The 15,918-nt window shown below is 39.7% G+C and overlaps 1 protein-coding gene across 3 annotated transcripts in view; it reads left to right on the top strand.

The window, feature by feature from the left end:
- The window catches only part of AHRR (aryl hydrocarbon receptor repressor), an 86,665-nt gene that overhangs the window by 48,762 nt on the left and 21,985 nt on the right, over window positions 1–15,918 (top strand). The window contains exons 1-2 of one of the 3 annotated variants that reach the window (XM_090137262.1): window positions 2,008–3,100; window positions 7,871–7,971. In XM_090137262.1, coding sequence (XP_089993388.1) covers window positions 2,935–3,100; window positions 7,871–7,971 — 267 coding nt within the window. In that variant the 5' untranslated portion in view covers window positions 2,008–2,934. Of the gene's footprint in view, window positions 1–2,007; window positions 3,101–5,074; window positions 5,185–7,870; window positions 7,972–15,918 lie in introns of those variants that run through there. The other 2 variants (XM_090137263.1, XM_031589104.2) reach the window with 2 other exon arrangements.

Raw genomic sequence — 15,918 nt, 5'->3', positions numbered from 1 at the left:
TCCTAGTTGCGTTTATTTTCATACTTGGCCTTTGATTTGATTTCGTTCTTCAGGGACTGATTTACTAAATGTTCTGAACTGTAGGTCTAAATTGAAGAGGGTAAACTGGTGCACATCTTCTGCAGCTGATAAAGACTAAAAATGTTCTGATATTCTCAAGATAAATATTTTACGAGGACTTTATTGCATTTCTTCCATAAGATGCAACACTTAAGAGTCTCCATTTTTTAAAGTGGAGACGATTCCAGTAGATTGTAGTTTCTTACTTCTTACCACCTATAACTTTTCTTTTAGCTGTCTTCTCGAGGAAAAAAAAAACAACAAAAGAATTCTAGTCTCATATTTCTGAAATATACTTCAGACTTGAACTTATTTCAACAAATTGCTTCCTGTGAAAGAAGACTTGTTTGTTTGTTTGTTTGTTTAATGCAATAATTAGTCTTGCACAGTGAACAGTTGTAGGCATTTCAGTCTCACTTCAAAGGGAGATGTCTCCCAGTGTCCATCATTTAATTATTTTAATTGGAAGAATCAAACTAGTAAAAAAAATGGCCTCAGGTTTATGAAATAATATGATCCATATAAAAAGAGTTATTTCACCGTAAAGACAGAAAACGATTCAAATAATATAGAAAAGTTTTTATTTTTCCCTGTACTTTTTTTTTTTTTTTAAATATGTAGAGAAGGAAAAAGATGAACAGCTATTCAACAAAACTCTAATTAAAGACACTAAGAACAACTGGGAAACTATGCAAGTCGTTTTGGTAGACTATCTGCTCCGTAGATAATAGAGTAAATGTGTCCTGAAGTACTGTACCTCTGAGTATGCATGTATGCCATGATCAGTGAGATTTGCTGGGGATCCTTCTCAAACAGTCAGGATGTGTCAGGTCAGAACACACTGTAGCCCACTTGAATTTGCTGAACTGTGAAAACCTCTACATTGGCTGAACATGCAGTGTTTCATAGTGCAATATGGAGGAAAATTGAGACTAAAGCAAAACAAATATAAAATTACATTTTTTTATACATTCTAAGGCCATTCCCACTGGAACTAATTATTGTTAAGCATCGTCTCTAAATACATCAGAATTCTCTTAAATTTTTTTTCTTTATTAAACTCACACTTCACAACTTGATTCAGATTAATGAACAAGTAATTTACAAGCTTGAGCCTTAATGGCAAGTAATTTGTTGGAACCATCTTAATTTGTATAAAGATTATGTCTGTTGATGTGAAAGTTATCCAAGTGGATTGTAGATTTCTTACCTAAGATTGCCTAGGACTCAGGCTTGTGACCCATTTTGTAATTTAATAGAATACTCCAATTATATTTACTTTGTATGTATGTAAGAGCGTGTGCAAGCAAATACACTCTAGGACAAGCTAACATATTACAGCTTAATCATGCTTAGAATGAAATAATACAGAGATAAATTTAAGGCCCCAGGACCAAATCTATAAATCAGCAGATTCCTCCCAACATCAATTTATCAGATTTAAAGCAGTAGATAATCAAATAGAATTACAAAGATGAAATGGAAAAAAATTACTTGGAATAAGTCTTATACTTGGGAATAATCTAGGAGGAGTGAATCTCTTTGGCAGTCTTATATCCAATATAGTTTACCAGACCAAGTGATTAATCTAATACTTAGTTAGGGCAGTGCAAGCAGATACCTAAAATATCTTTACCAATGCATAGTGTGGGGTTTTCTCTTGGTGAGATATCTCTTGAGTCATACAAAGAGAGAAAGGTTGCAACAGTGAGCCACAGGGAGGAGATGTGCTTTCTAGACAAGGTATTTTGAGTTTGTTGCTTGCATCACGCAAGTAGGTTTCACACAGAGGCACAGTTTTTCAGTGGACCTCTGGTTGCTCAGAAGCTGTGGGATAAGAAAGATGTTACGGTTCCAGACTACAGAAAAACATGAAGTAAAAGTGTGGTTTATTGTGAACAAGTTTTGTGAGATACAGTTAGCATAAAAAAAAAAAAAAACCACTAAAAAAACTATCACAAGACTAGCTAATACTCTATACACTCTTCATATGCACGTACTTTTCATGACAACCACCTAACAGCTCTCAGCATTTCTTAAACTGCTGTAGTCAGAGCTGCCCCCCGCTACCTCAGGCTGCCCAGGGCCCCATCCAGCCCAGCCTTGAATGCTTTCCAGGGCAACATCTCAGAGCCTGATGGCCACAAATCCTTCTTGCAAGTCAGACTTGTCTGGACTGATGCTGGAGGAGAGGCTATGGGATTGCGTTTTCTCTTCCTTTTCTTTTTCTGTAGAAATAATTACCATGTGTACTTTCATATATAGACTGCAGTGACAGTCAGATTGCCGCCTTATGAAGTTTATTTCATCTGCAGCTATTTATAGAAACACAAAACGACCCAGGGGAATATAGCTAAATCCACCGCTCCAGTCGTTGCTCCTGTAGTGTTTTGTGGTGTTTGTGAAAAGGATCTTACTTCACAGAAACTCTCCTTGCCTTTCACATCTCTGTTTTTTGCCCCACTCCCTGGTGCTGGCGAGTTATGTTCTGATTCTGTACTTTAAGCCCTCTTGCTTTTTTTAGGCAACTTCCAGATATCCGATACAGTGCATAATGAGGAATTAGGTTCCATTACACGAAGGCTTAACCTTCACGAAAAGCATTCAGAGCCTGCCAGGAGTCATCAATATTTAACAGCTGTTGTTATTATGAAATACTTCACAGGGTAAGGCGGCCCGCCTGCTTGCACGCAAGGGTTTGAACGGGCGCCAGACCTCTGTCAGAGGCGAGGGGAGATTGACAGGCAGTGGGGTTGCGTGAGAGCGCGGCCGGGTTAGTCAGCAGCTGGCCTCCGCGCCAGGGCCTTCTCCCCCCCCCCGCGCCTCCCCTTCAAACGGGATCCTCCGGCCGGGCTGGGGTGTCAGCCTGCTGCCATGGCGGCCTGCCCGGCGGACGCCCACGTGCCGCAGGCTCCCGTCACGCAAGGCTGTGGCCGGGCGGCCCAGAGGGGGGCCCGTTTCGGTGCTCCTCACACGTGGGAGGCTTGCAGGAAAACGAGAGAAGAGAGAGGGGATGGGATCTGGAAAGAAAACAGTTTTGGTTGTACCTTAAATAAATGTCATGCTGTACTTGAGAAACTTCAAAGGGCAGTTGGATTTCAAAGCATCTCTTAAGAAGAAGCAGACTGAGAAAACCACCGAGTTGGGAAGAGAAACTTTGCATTGTTGCTAGCGCAATTGCATCTGGTGCTCTGGTAGCCTCTGTACCAGGACTGAGCACCACATTCAAAGGGCGCAGTTTGCTGCCAGATCCCCTCCCAGTGCATTTATGCAACCTGCAGCACTGCAGAATGCAATGTCCCTCTCATATGTCTCAGCAGTGTATCAGAAACCTACTCTATATTAGGCATTTTTTAATTTTGGTGTGTACTGAAAGAGCTCTGTCCTTACTGTCACTCACTGTCTTCTGCAGCACAGCAAGAGGAAACAGACAGTTTTGGTTCATGTCTGTAGGCTTGCTTAACAAAGTTTCTCAGACTGAATGTTTCCTAGTTGTGGTGTTTTGTTTTGTTTTCTTAGCATTCGGGGTAGCATGCATAGCTAATTCTTCCTGCATCTCTGCGATCCAGGAAGAAAGACCCGGTTTTCACTTCCTTTCGAGTAACAGTAACCGCAAGCAAGATGTGTGTTAGTAAAACGGGGTCTCTGAAATTGCAGGCTCGATTCAAGTATTTAGATCTGCCCATTAAAAGAAATAATGTGTCCCTGGGACATCACTGGTCTCATAAGTATTCCTCATAGATAGAATTGAAGCCAATGCACCTGCAGCCTTCTGAGCCTAAATAGCACTGTGCCCTTCTCCCACCTCAGATGAACCCAGGCGTGGTGCCCAGATCAGACACAGCATCCCTCCATTGCCCTTCCTGTGCTGCTGTGGGATGCAGGAAGCCTCAGCACTGGGAGCCCTGGGATGGCTGTGGTGCAGCTTGAGCACACCTAAGGTTGTTACAGGCCTTAGCTTGGCAGGTAGTTCTCTGATGATTTTTTGAAGAAAGAAGGCTGTGCTTGTGCAGGAAAGGATGCAGAAACACTTCAGAGAATGTATTCCCATTGGTTTAAAAAGTGGGGTTTTGTGAGAGTCCTGAAATTTCCATCCCTCCTAATGAAAGCATATTCCACAACGAGTATATGTTCTGTTATTTCTGGGGGAAAGGGAAGGCTGCTTTCATGATACTTCCTTACACTTGAAAGTGTCAGGCAGCTTTTCTGTTTTTTACAGTATTACAGTATTGAAGCCAACTGCTTGATAAATGCAAATAGCATTGCCCCTGTCAGAATTGGAGGCTCAGAAGAACTTAGGTTTTACAGTGAGACAATGCGGCTGTTAAAGCCTCAACAGCACCATGTAAGACAGTCCAATACTCCATTAACTCAAACTTATCACCCTTACTATGATTTTGTGACTCCCTGTCCTGCTCCCCCAGTTAATTAGCTATAATTCTAACTCAACTTTATTTTTTCAGTTTCCACTCCTTAATCACATTTACATCAGAAATTGGAGCAAAATCCTCTTAGGTCTTTGATCTGATCTTCAGGAAAACTGCTTTGGCCATTTTCCTTCTTTTTCTTCCTTCTCCTAGCCTTCTCCCTGTTCCTCTGTCCAGAATATTTCCATAGTGTTGTCTTCTGTAGGACCCAGCATTTCCAGACTTTTGGCTTTTTAATGTTGCCTGTGATAGCACTATGCTCACAATTGCATGACCTTGCAAAACTGTCAGCCCCAGTTCTTGAGTATCTTGTGTTTATCATCCTTATGGTATCAATACACTCATTCATCTTCTTTGGCAGAACAGCTCCATCTTCTGTTTTATTTTGTATTCTGGAAATGCAGGCTAGATAATTTGTGCTTAGAATAAGGTCTCTCATACTCCTGCTTCCTACCCATTCTCTTTGCTGGTTTTGAACCTTGTAGGTGAGCTCTCTATGTTAACTGCTGGCAGTCTGGCCCAAAACGTTGCCTCTGCCATAGAAAGGAGTCCAAAGCTCTATAAAGCTAAAACTTTCCTTTTTTTTTTTTTTTTTTTTTAACAGCCAGCAGCATTCATCAGACTGCCTGCAATATCATTATTTTCTTGCCCCGTTCTTGATATATGGGACTCCAAAAGCCAGAAGATTTCCCCTCAGGTCACTGAATCATCGTTAGCTGTTTCTGTTTGTTTTTTTTTTTAATTTTCCACAACTTGCTCCTCCCTGCCTATGGAGACAGTACTCCTTCATTCTCTGTTTTTTGTTTGTTTGTTTGTTGGTTGATTGGTTGGTTGGTTGGTTTTCATCATAGTGGGCTTAATTTTTGCTCAGGAGGCCGGCAACTTTATGGAATATTTCATCCTGGTCACATCTGCCTTGCTGAGCTACCAGTTGTAACCAATACATTCCTTCAGTTCTCCCATTTGAGACTTGGTGCTGACAGGGACACCATGAGGCTGCTCTCCTTTCTTTCCCCTGGTTTTCTGCTTAGTGAGATAACATCTTGCAGTTTTTTTTCTCACCATGCCATATTTGCCTCTCCTCCCTCTTTCATACTGGAGATCTGCAGTGTGCTCTGCCTTTCTCTCTTTGCCCTCCCCAGATGATGTTATACCGCTAGCAGCAGTTTCTTCTGAGCAGTCGCTGCTAGCCAAGCCTTGCTGCCCCAGTGGGTGGGTTAGCAGAGTATTTCCAGTGCAGGGAGGCAGACGGAGAACGACTATTGAGCAAGGCCTCAGGTGCATGAGGGAGACATGCCTGCGTCAGAGGGGCTCCTGCTTCTTGGCCTGGAGGGCGCCATTTGCTTTTGATGGTGCAATAGTTCTCTTTGCAGTTGAGGCCAGCGAGTAGAGTATGTTATGAAACGGATGTGTGTGGCCTAACATAAGGGTAATTCTAGCCGGCAAAATAGCATTAAAATACTTTCCATTTGGAGATGGAATTTATACTAGCCAGACAAGCTGCGGAACAAACATCTCTTGTGCTTTTGCTGCTGTGTTTGTGTGAGCCTGAAGGCTAACAAACAGGCAGGGAGCTCTGGCCTGCTCGGTTAGGTACAATAATAGTTTCCACTAACGATGAAGCTAGAACTGGTGGAATTTTCACAAAGCCAAAAGAACAGATCAAAAAAATAAACCTTGGTTTCCTCTCACCCCTCCCTTACTGTCATTTAACCTTTGCAAAGATGGCAAAACACTTTGGAAGTAGCTACAAAAACATCTTTTCTGAGGGAGAAAATTCTGGAAGATACCATTGGAATAGGGGTTGTGCTTTTGAAAATGACTGCCACATGTGCCTAACACTCTGCTGTGACAGCTGTAGGTGTGTTCTTATGCGTAGATGTAGCAGAAGGCTTGGCTAAGCAGCACAAAGAAAATGATCTTTTGCAATTATGAGGGCTGCTCCGAAAGTGATGCCTCCTATTTTGTTATGTTGGTCCATGACATCAGAGGCAGATGTTGGTGGCATGGCAGTAGAAGTTGAACCTTCCCACCAATATCCCATTACATTTTGTTGCCATGTGACAGATGGCAGCACAGGGGCAGTCTGACAGAATGGCTGTTGTACAGCCTTTTGAAAAGGAAGTGACTCCATTTAGGTCATATCCACGTTCACTTGCAATAAATATAATTCAAGCCATTAAAAAATGTAGGCTTTTTATTTTTTTCTGTTTGAAATCCTACTAAAAATCTAAGACCTATTGCCATGACTTTTATCTAGATACTCAGGAACGTTAGAGCTTGCTGGCTGTCTTCCCTTTTTACTCTGATTTTATAAAAATGGCTTCTGTTTTTCTCAACCATTTTTGGGATTATTAACCGCCTCTACTGTGGCTGCACCAACTCTCTTCTAGCTGGAATAGACTATATGTACAATATGTTCCACTGCTATGTTTTCTCCTCTCACTCTCTACGGAAAGATAAAAAGCCTTAAAACTGAATCACTACTTACTGCCTGGGACAGTTGTGTTACTGTAATGGGGCAGTAAGCATGGAGTTGACTTCTTATTTTTTACTAAACAAAGGATAACCATACTCCCTAGAGGATGCAAAAACCCAATATGTTAAGTGGCATCAGAGTTCTCAGAAATGCTCTCATTATCCTCAAAAATGAGATTGTATTTCTGGGATTTTTCTGAATTGAATTGAAGACTACAGTCTGAGTATTCAAAGATATTTCAGATCAAGTAGTGTTAACCCACGTGCAGAAAAGCAGCCACCAGGCATTTTGATTCCCATGAAGGTTTTCATTATTATTAGGACATATTTGTGATTTCAATCCACACTGAATGATTTTCATGGATTTCATGTAGTAACAGACCTGCAAAAATAAAACTTTAAGAAGGTTCCTGTGAATCTAGCAATCAGTCTCAGACTCATAGAATAGAGAAGGGTATGGTGAGACTGAAAATAATATGGTGCCAAGGAGGTCAGCGCTGAAAACAAGAAATGTATTTCAGTCCCTTGTCTTCTGAGTTACATAAGCCATGACAGCATTTCTTTACATTTTCATAGTACATATTCTTATAAACAAAACAACTTACTAACTATCCTTTGTTTCTTTTCTGTGGGTTTTTGCTATTGCTTTATGTAGAGTACAGTAATGGAAAAAATATGTTCAATAAAAAGTGTGATAGATATTTCATATAAAAAACATCTGGACTGCCGAATGTGTATGTATCTATCTCCCTCACAACAAAAGCAACTTGTCAGTAACTGAGATCCAGACCACGAGGACACTAACTCCCAATTAGTCCAGTGCATGTTAAGTGCCTAAATAAGATTTTTAGTCTAGTGGCCCTAGTCCGTATGATCTCTAAACTCATAATAACTCTTTCCAACAGCCATTCAAGAAAAGCACTTTAAGAAACAAGTTGGTCAGACAATAAAAGAAGATAATGTATCTAACAAGACTGCTGTCCAGGAAGGTGGACTTCTACTAGAGGTGAGTGACAAATGCTGTCGTTTTGGGCTCTAAGTAATTTTTACTGTTTGGTAGACTCTGCGGGTTAATCTCTTGTGGCATTTTGGAACAGACCATCTGTCTTGGAGTGAATCACTGAGGAATCAGTCACGCTTGTGAGAGCTTCTTGCAGGAGTGATGCTGGCAGTCGTGGTTGTCTTGCTCAATATGCTGGGCTTTTGCAGCCTTCCATCTTCTGGGCTGTCCCTCAAGTCTTATGGGCCAGTTCACAGTTCTTAATCACTTGGGGTGAGAGCCAAGATATGTTGTAGTTGGCACACATTTTGAAGGTACCAACAACAGCTTGCCAGGTTTCTGATCCGACCTAAGGTTATTCTGGTATGTTTTAATTTATTCTACTTCCTGAACTCTGTGCTCTGAAGGAAGCAGTGTGTGCAGAAGTTATTCTTTCTATGTACTTGTATCCCCTTTAAGATGACTTTGTATTGGCAGGGTGGTATGATACTGCTACTGAGAACTGGATTCATTAATCGGGATGAAGAATTAATACAGATGTTAACTAGTGAACCAATAGTTCATCACAGATACATCTGCGTTTTAAACATGTGATGTAATTGTGCCTTTTATACACTTAGGATCCTTGGAAATTCCTATTTGATTAAAACTACATATGTATAGTTGTATTGAATAGAATAATATTTATGGAATAAAAATCATGTTTCAGTGACAGCCTTGAGATACACTTAAATGTAAATTAAATAATAACCTTCAGCAAATGGATGCTTTATACTATTAGAGAAAAAAAAAGAACACCTTTTTAGCATGAGAACCAGTGTGATAACTTGTACAAGTCTATGGAATCAAAACTGGCATACTGCTTTTGTTCCTTCTCATACTTTAGAAGATTTTAATTTTGTATTTCAAAGCAAGTAGCACAGAGGCATTTGGTTAGTTAGCATGAGTGCCAAAATGAGATATTTGGCTGTCAGGTATTTGCAACAGTTTCCACTCTCTGGAGTAGGAAGTAGAAGGCAAACAATGAATGATAAATATGGTGAGTATATGATTTTTCATGATGTTCTCCTATCTCTAGACTATGCTTTGTTTGGTATATATTACATACCCACAATTTATAATCACTAAGGATCTTCAAACACATGGAGAGAACACTGACAATAATTTCAAATAGTGCCAAATATTACTGACTATGTTTATGGTCTGATTTCTATAGGGTATATGAATCACACTCTATTTGAATACATGGGAGATTTTTGTCCTAGATCATACTTAATATGGATCACTATCTTGATGATTAAGTGCATGTTAATATGAATGTGTTAGCCAGGACTGTTTGACCTAGAATAAAAGGGTGAGTCTTCCTTAGGACTTGTTGAGAACGTTCTCTGGGGCCTGAGTTTCACTCATCCAGATGCCATGGAATGTGATGAAGAGTGGGTTTGTGTTGTTTCATCAAATTTGCTATGTTAGTTATTGGGGCCTGTGCACTTTTCACTAAGTGGTTGCATTTGTGATTCCTTCTGAAAAGAAGCAAACAGCCTTGCTGGTGTTTGCTATGTTTTATGCACTGACTTGTGAATCTGGCCACTTTACTTGCTCTCAGAAGATGCTTTGCCACTGTCAAATACTGCTTTCTTTTCATGACACCACTTCACACTTTGCAACCTCTCCTTGCATCACCAAAATACATGTGAATAATACTGCTCCTAGTTGAAACAATAATGGAGAAACAGAGATAATTGCATTTTTTTTCCTGGTGTAGAGGATCACGTTTGCTCTACGTATAGGTAGAAATACGGAAGAACGAGAATGCTAATTACTGCTACATAATTTATCTGTGCCTCTCCAGCCTTGGAACAATGCAGTACTTCCCCTTTCAGCTTAAAAGAAAATAATGAAATTAGGCTGTCTTCAAAGTATGTTTAAAATGCTTTTTTATTTCTAAAGGCCTGTGCCACAACATGTGTTTTTATTTAAGATTTTATAGAGATATTTTTACAGCTAAAATCAAATAGCTTTCATCAGCAATAATGGAATAAACAATGATACCAGTTTATCAAAGACTTTTTAGTGGAGCACAGCAGGTATCTAAATAAGTAATTTCTTCCAGAGTTTTAAGTTTAAGGATCAGTTCTTCTGAGTAAAAGAGTCCTTTTTGCCATAATTTAGTTTTCATTTGAAAGAAGACAAAGAAAGCCCTAATGACCAAAATCCAATTTTATTAACGGTCTTTTTCAGTATATTCCATTCTTTCAATCTTTGCTCTCCTTGAAGACTTTGGACACCAACAGTTTGACTACAGTAATGATTATTAATTTTGCACTCTTGTAATGTTTTTCAAGACAAGTGGTATTGCAGCCCTTGTTCCACACGCCTTCCTGAAAAAAAGGCTTCATGCCATTTCTGAAGCCCATTACTGAATGTTTAAAGAACACTGGGCCAAACTTGTAACCAGAAAAGTGGGAGAATAAGTTGTATTGGCAGTCAGTAAATCCAGATAGAATTTATAGGGTGCGGTGATGGGGTGGAGAAACTCAGTAAAATTGTTACTTGGAAAAATGAAAATGAATCACCAATAGTTATTTAGGCACTAGCCTTGACTGCAGTACTCATCTTGTGGCTGTTAGCCATCTCATACTCTTCCCCCCAGCTATGCTGCTCTCAAGTCCAGGCTCAGAGTTTAGGCTGTTGTGTAGGTAATATCTCATCCCAAGAACATCTCTAATTTCCACGTATTATGTACTATCCTATCTAAGGAACTAAACACCCACTGTTGAGAGGATGGCCCTCTCTGGGCTTTCTTTCTCCATCATGCAGTCAGGCAGTGGCCTCCTTCTTGCTTAAACATCACCCATCTACTGAGCTGTACCTGATGAAAATGGTTACTTTGCTTTTGTGGACCACCTCAATGCTGCTTCTGCAGCATTCATGTTCTTTATAAAAGTATTTGCTACTGAGGGAGCAATCTTTGTGGTGTTTCCTTCTGCAGCATAGGATTTATGGTGTCTCTGTCTCCAGACATACGGACATAATTCCTTACAGGTGTGAAAATAGTACTTTATGCCCAAAACATCACGAGTATTAAAATGAAATCTGGATGATCTGTCCAGCTCCTAAGTAGATGTTAATGGAATAAGACTGCCTGGGTCTGTCATGCATTATCTCACTGATGAATACTGATAAAGGCCAGAGCTGTCCTGTTTAGCCATTTCCATGTTCACTGGCAAGTCGTGCTCTTTTAGGGAAGGCCCATTTTGATTTCCACTGTGAATCCTCAACTTTTAAGCCTTCTGAGTACAGAAACCAAATTTCAGTGATTTTGTCTCATGTTCTGGTTTATAGCTGTACCAAAGAGGCATCATACTATAATAGTATTTCTTATTCAGTGATACCATACATTTACCCGTGTTGAGCAGAGATTTAGCTATGTATACTTCAGTTACCATTCCCCTGCTAAAAACAAATATTGACATAGGTGAATTTGATTGCTGTTTTGCCTCAAAACCCTAGTGTGGGAGAAGAAATGCAAAGGTCTTTCAGGCATAATCTGAATTTCAACCTGAAAGGGTGATTGCAGGTTTAACATATCTGTGTGCTGAAGAGAAAGAGCCCATAGCCTATATTTCTCTACATAGAGTGATAAAGGCTCCATTACAAAAGCCTGCCTGGCATCCACTGATGCCAAAAATCACCTGCTCTTTCAGTTGAACCATCTTCACCTTCCTGCACCCCTCTCCACTGTTCTGGAGCAGCTGGTGGTGAGTAACTATTTTGATTTTTATTCATGTTAGCTTGCTGGGACACTAAGATCAGGAGACCCATGTTGCTGCTGGGTACTCTTAGATGTCATTATGGCTATGAAGGAGACTTCCATTGTTCTGCACGAGCACAAAAAAGACCTCTCTTTGCACCAGTGGCAGAAAAAAAGAAATTATTGACATTTTGTGCATTAACTAACAAAGTCTCTATGGCAAATGGATTTTTCATGTTCTATTGGTATGCTTTTGTTTCAGCACTTGGCAGATGAATTTTGCTGACTTGAGTTGCAGTTATCACAACTAGTGGGGCAAATGAGGTGTCTTGCTTTGTAATCAGCACCATTTGTGTTTGCAGTGGGCTGCTGATGCAAAACAGAAAGCATAGTCAGGTGTAGAGCTGCAGTCTTGACCAAAACCAGTGGAAAGCCAGTTGGAGTTTTTATCTAAGTAGAGGATTCAGGATTTAACGCAATGGAATCCTGTTATTTAACAATCTGTAGTTACATCAGAAGTGGCTGCAAATAGTAAGGTTTCTGGGAGTTACTTTCAACAGAGAGGTGTATGTACACATTTGGCACAGAAAGGTACTTCCAGGTGGCCTCTACTGACAGTTTGAACTGGAGTTCAAGTTTCATTCCAAGGGAGTTGGAAAATGATACATTAGAAAACATCCTATTGGTGCTGTTCTTCACCCTGCTTAAGGAAATAACATAGGAAACCTTTTCCCACTTGGTTTCCTGTAATTTTTTTAAACTTGTTAGTGTAATTCCACTTCCTCCTTCCAAACTGATTTATGTAATCAGTACTTGATAAAACTATGCTCTTGAAAAAGGTACACTAGGTTGAATCTTAGTCTGAGAGCAAAAGATTTGACTCTTCCTGTTATTTTTTAATTTAAACTTGAAAAGGAAGATTGGGAGTCAGACAAAAGTGCACGGCTGTTACACAGGGCTGTGACCAAGGCACAGACTTCAGAAGTCGGAAGCTGGTAGAGAGGAACTTTTTGATTTATTCTGCTCTTGAATTCTTTTTCAGCTTTCAACGGCGCTTTCTTTCTCACCACAGTCCTTCTAAAATAAAGCTGTTAGGTTATGATACGCAGCTTCACCTTTTAATTTGCAGGCTTAAAATGCAGCCACCAAAATAGGAAGTTCTCACAAAGCGTTCTTGGTCTTGCTGCATTTTCTTTCTCAGTTAATAAGTTTTACAAGTTACCCAAATAACCCTTTTGCTTTTCTTTGTTTTCAAACATGAACCTTCTCCCAGTAATTCAGATGACATGATTTAAACTGACATTAGTCTCTTGGGATGATTAGCAGAGAATATATCCATGAAAAAAGAGCCATAAATGGGGTCAGGAGTAACTTGCCATCTTTATCACATGCGTACATTCACTTTCTGCTTGGCAGGCACAGGCGGAACACAAAGGAACATTTCAGAGTTTTTGGTCCCTCTTTTTTTTTTTTTTTTTTTTCCTTTTCTTTACAAATGGGCATATTTCTAAAATCCAGACTTGAAATTTGGCATGGGAACAACATTCTGCAAAAAATATCCTTTCTGTTGCCCTTTAAACAAACAACTAATGTTCTCACTTATTTCTTTTTTTTCCCCCTCTCAAACAAGTCTGGACTGAAAAGCCTCTGACTTCTGAATACTGTTAGATCTCTACTCCAGTTCTTAGTGTTACTGTTACTACTGCAGCAATCACAATACTACCATAGTGCCTACGCTTCTGAAATTTAGGCTGCAGCATCATTCAGCTTGACAGGCTGCTGGAACTGAAGAAAAAGATGTGAACCCTTTCCTTCAGATTCACAATCTAAATGTGAGAAAAGAGATGACAGATGCTTTCCAATTGACAACATGACAACAATGCAGCAAAACTGTAACCATAATAGCCAGGCATCATTGTGTACAAACTGCCTGGACTGCACAAGTCCTGATTGCTGAAAGAGTATTGAGGAATAATTTGAAGGAGAAAGCATCTTTGCAGATGCTTGTGTGGAATCTTTTAGCAACAGAGGAGACACCACTAAGTGCTGGTCTTCAATTCTTGCCCATGTATGAGAGAGAGAAACATATTGGAATGGTGACAGTTATCATTTCACTTCTCCAACATGGAATGGAAGATTACAGACCTAGAGGTACTAAGCTGTGAGCCGATCTCAAAATCAGGTCAAGCAGCTGATATTTAATGTGATAGAGAAAGAGGAGTCAGCAGCCAGCACAGGTATGCAGAAAGGAAGGCAGCATCGTGTCAGTTTGCATTGGCATCAGAAGAGTCAATCTCCATGTGTCAGGGCACAGCAAACAAGCTGCAATTTTTTAGATGTGGTAAGAGGAGGCCTGGCTGAGAATCTGTATCTGTACTGGGGAGCAGAGAAGCTGTCCATCAACTTTGGACGTAGACTGGATGTGAATCTGGATTTGAGATCCCTTACTGCTGTCTCCAAGCTGCTCATCACAGCAAACGTCACCCAAGCTTGCTTTTCACAACCATTTCCTCTGTTTCTGCTCAGGCTATTTCAGTGCCTCTGGAGGCAGTCCCATGGCCACGTGACCTCCACAACAAAACATATTCTCTTATTTCAACTCAATTAGGTTTTTATCTCTCCCTGACTCCAGAACTAATCATTGGCAACTGTTCTTACCAATCAGTAGGTTCAGTGTCTGCAAGCAAGCGCTGTGTTGTATCCATGTGCTGGGATTTAATCTGTTGCTAGAATTGGACTACTCACATCCAGGTAGCTAAGGAAGTCATAACACATGTTGTGTCCTTACACGTTTCTTTATGAGTGTTTGCTTTTGGGGAAGTGTCCATTTTCTGAAGATGGCAAAGTCATGTATTGTTTAAGAAAAGAAAACAAGAAATAGAAACCATCTTAAATAGCTCTTGCGTTCATAGATAACTAATATTTTCACAATTTTACATTGTTTAGCCGGTCTTGAGCTAGAAAAATTATAAACCAGTAGCCTAATCTGTATTTGCAGCTTGCTCCCAGTATATTCCTCATTCTCAAGTCAGAAAAGGTAATGAGCTTCAGTCTAGATATCTTCCCAGGAAGGTGAAATTGCAATTAAGAAAGCAGATCTAGGCAAGAATGTGTGCTGTCTTAAGAATTTTGCAAATTTGATGTATTTTTTTTGTATGTATGGTTGTGTGGTTTTCAAAAGAAACGAATATATGACTTACCAGAAAGAGTGCCTTTCTTTTTTGTTTGCGTAACTTATTTAATAGAAATTGAATACTTTTTGATAGGTTTGAGCAGAAAAGAAAACTGATATTGCAAAGCATACTGTTGATCGTTAAATATATTGTTTTCTATTATTGGGGATATAGTACTGATAAGGAGAAAAGAGGACAGAGAAGAACTTTTCAGATAGTCCAGTTGCCTTTTTAGGAACTTCATGAGAAATGGCCATCATTCTGATTTTAGCTGTCCTTGGCATTTTATGAGTAGAAAAAAGAAAAAGAAAGAAAAGATACTTTTAATATGCTGCTATAATTCAAGTTCTTCCAGGAATTCCTAGATGCAAAAGTTGATGATGTCCAGCAAAGAGACATTTTCTCCAATGCATTTCATATTCTCCTCCCAATACTACAAAGTCCTCAGGATTCTCCAGTAACTGAGATTGTTTTTTTTTTTTTTTTTTAAACAATGACCAGTGTCTACTCAGACTAAACCAGAGACTCACAGAAAGGCCTGGGTGAGGTCTTCACCTAGTCTAAAATTCAACTTAGGATTTGCACTTGTTACTAGTGCTTGGAGGAGCTGTGTCTTGTAATTTTCCATCTCCATCATATTCCAGATGATCACAGCAGAATCAATGTCTGCTGCCACTGGGGGACCACTTACATTTATACAGGGTTTTTTACAGGTTACAAAACATGCGTAAGGTGATAACTAAAGCAACAAGACTCTTCCCAAAGACAAATTCTGAAACTTCACACTCCCTTAAAAACTTTGCTGACCTGAAACAGTGCTTTAAAAAGCTGTTTTAGCATCTATTTCTGGAGAGAATGTGGAGTACAGGTTGTTTTTCTTTTATTTTTGTTTTTGGTTTTTTTTTCCCTTTCAAAAATATGTCTGAATTAGAAAATGCAATATATAGTGTTAAATGCACAGAAAGAATATACTCTGAAATTAGGACATTGCATTCAGTGTTCAGTGCATTGGCGTCAGCATTGTCT

This window comes from Phasianus colchicus, chromosome 3 (genome assembly GCF_987193195.1).
Source record: "Phasianus colchicus chromosome 3, bPhaCol1.hap1.1, whole genome shotgun sequence".
NCBI lineage: Eukaryota > Metazoa > Chordata > Aves > Galliformes > Phasianidae > Phasianus > Phasianus colchicus.
This window is presented reverse-complemented; position numbering and strand designations above follow the sequence as displayed.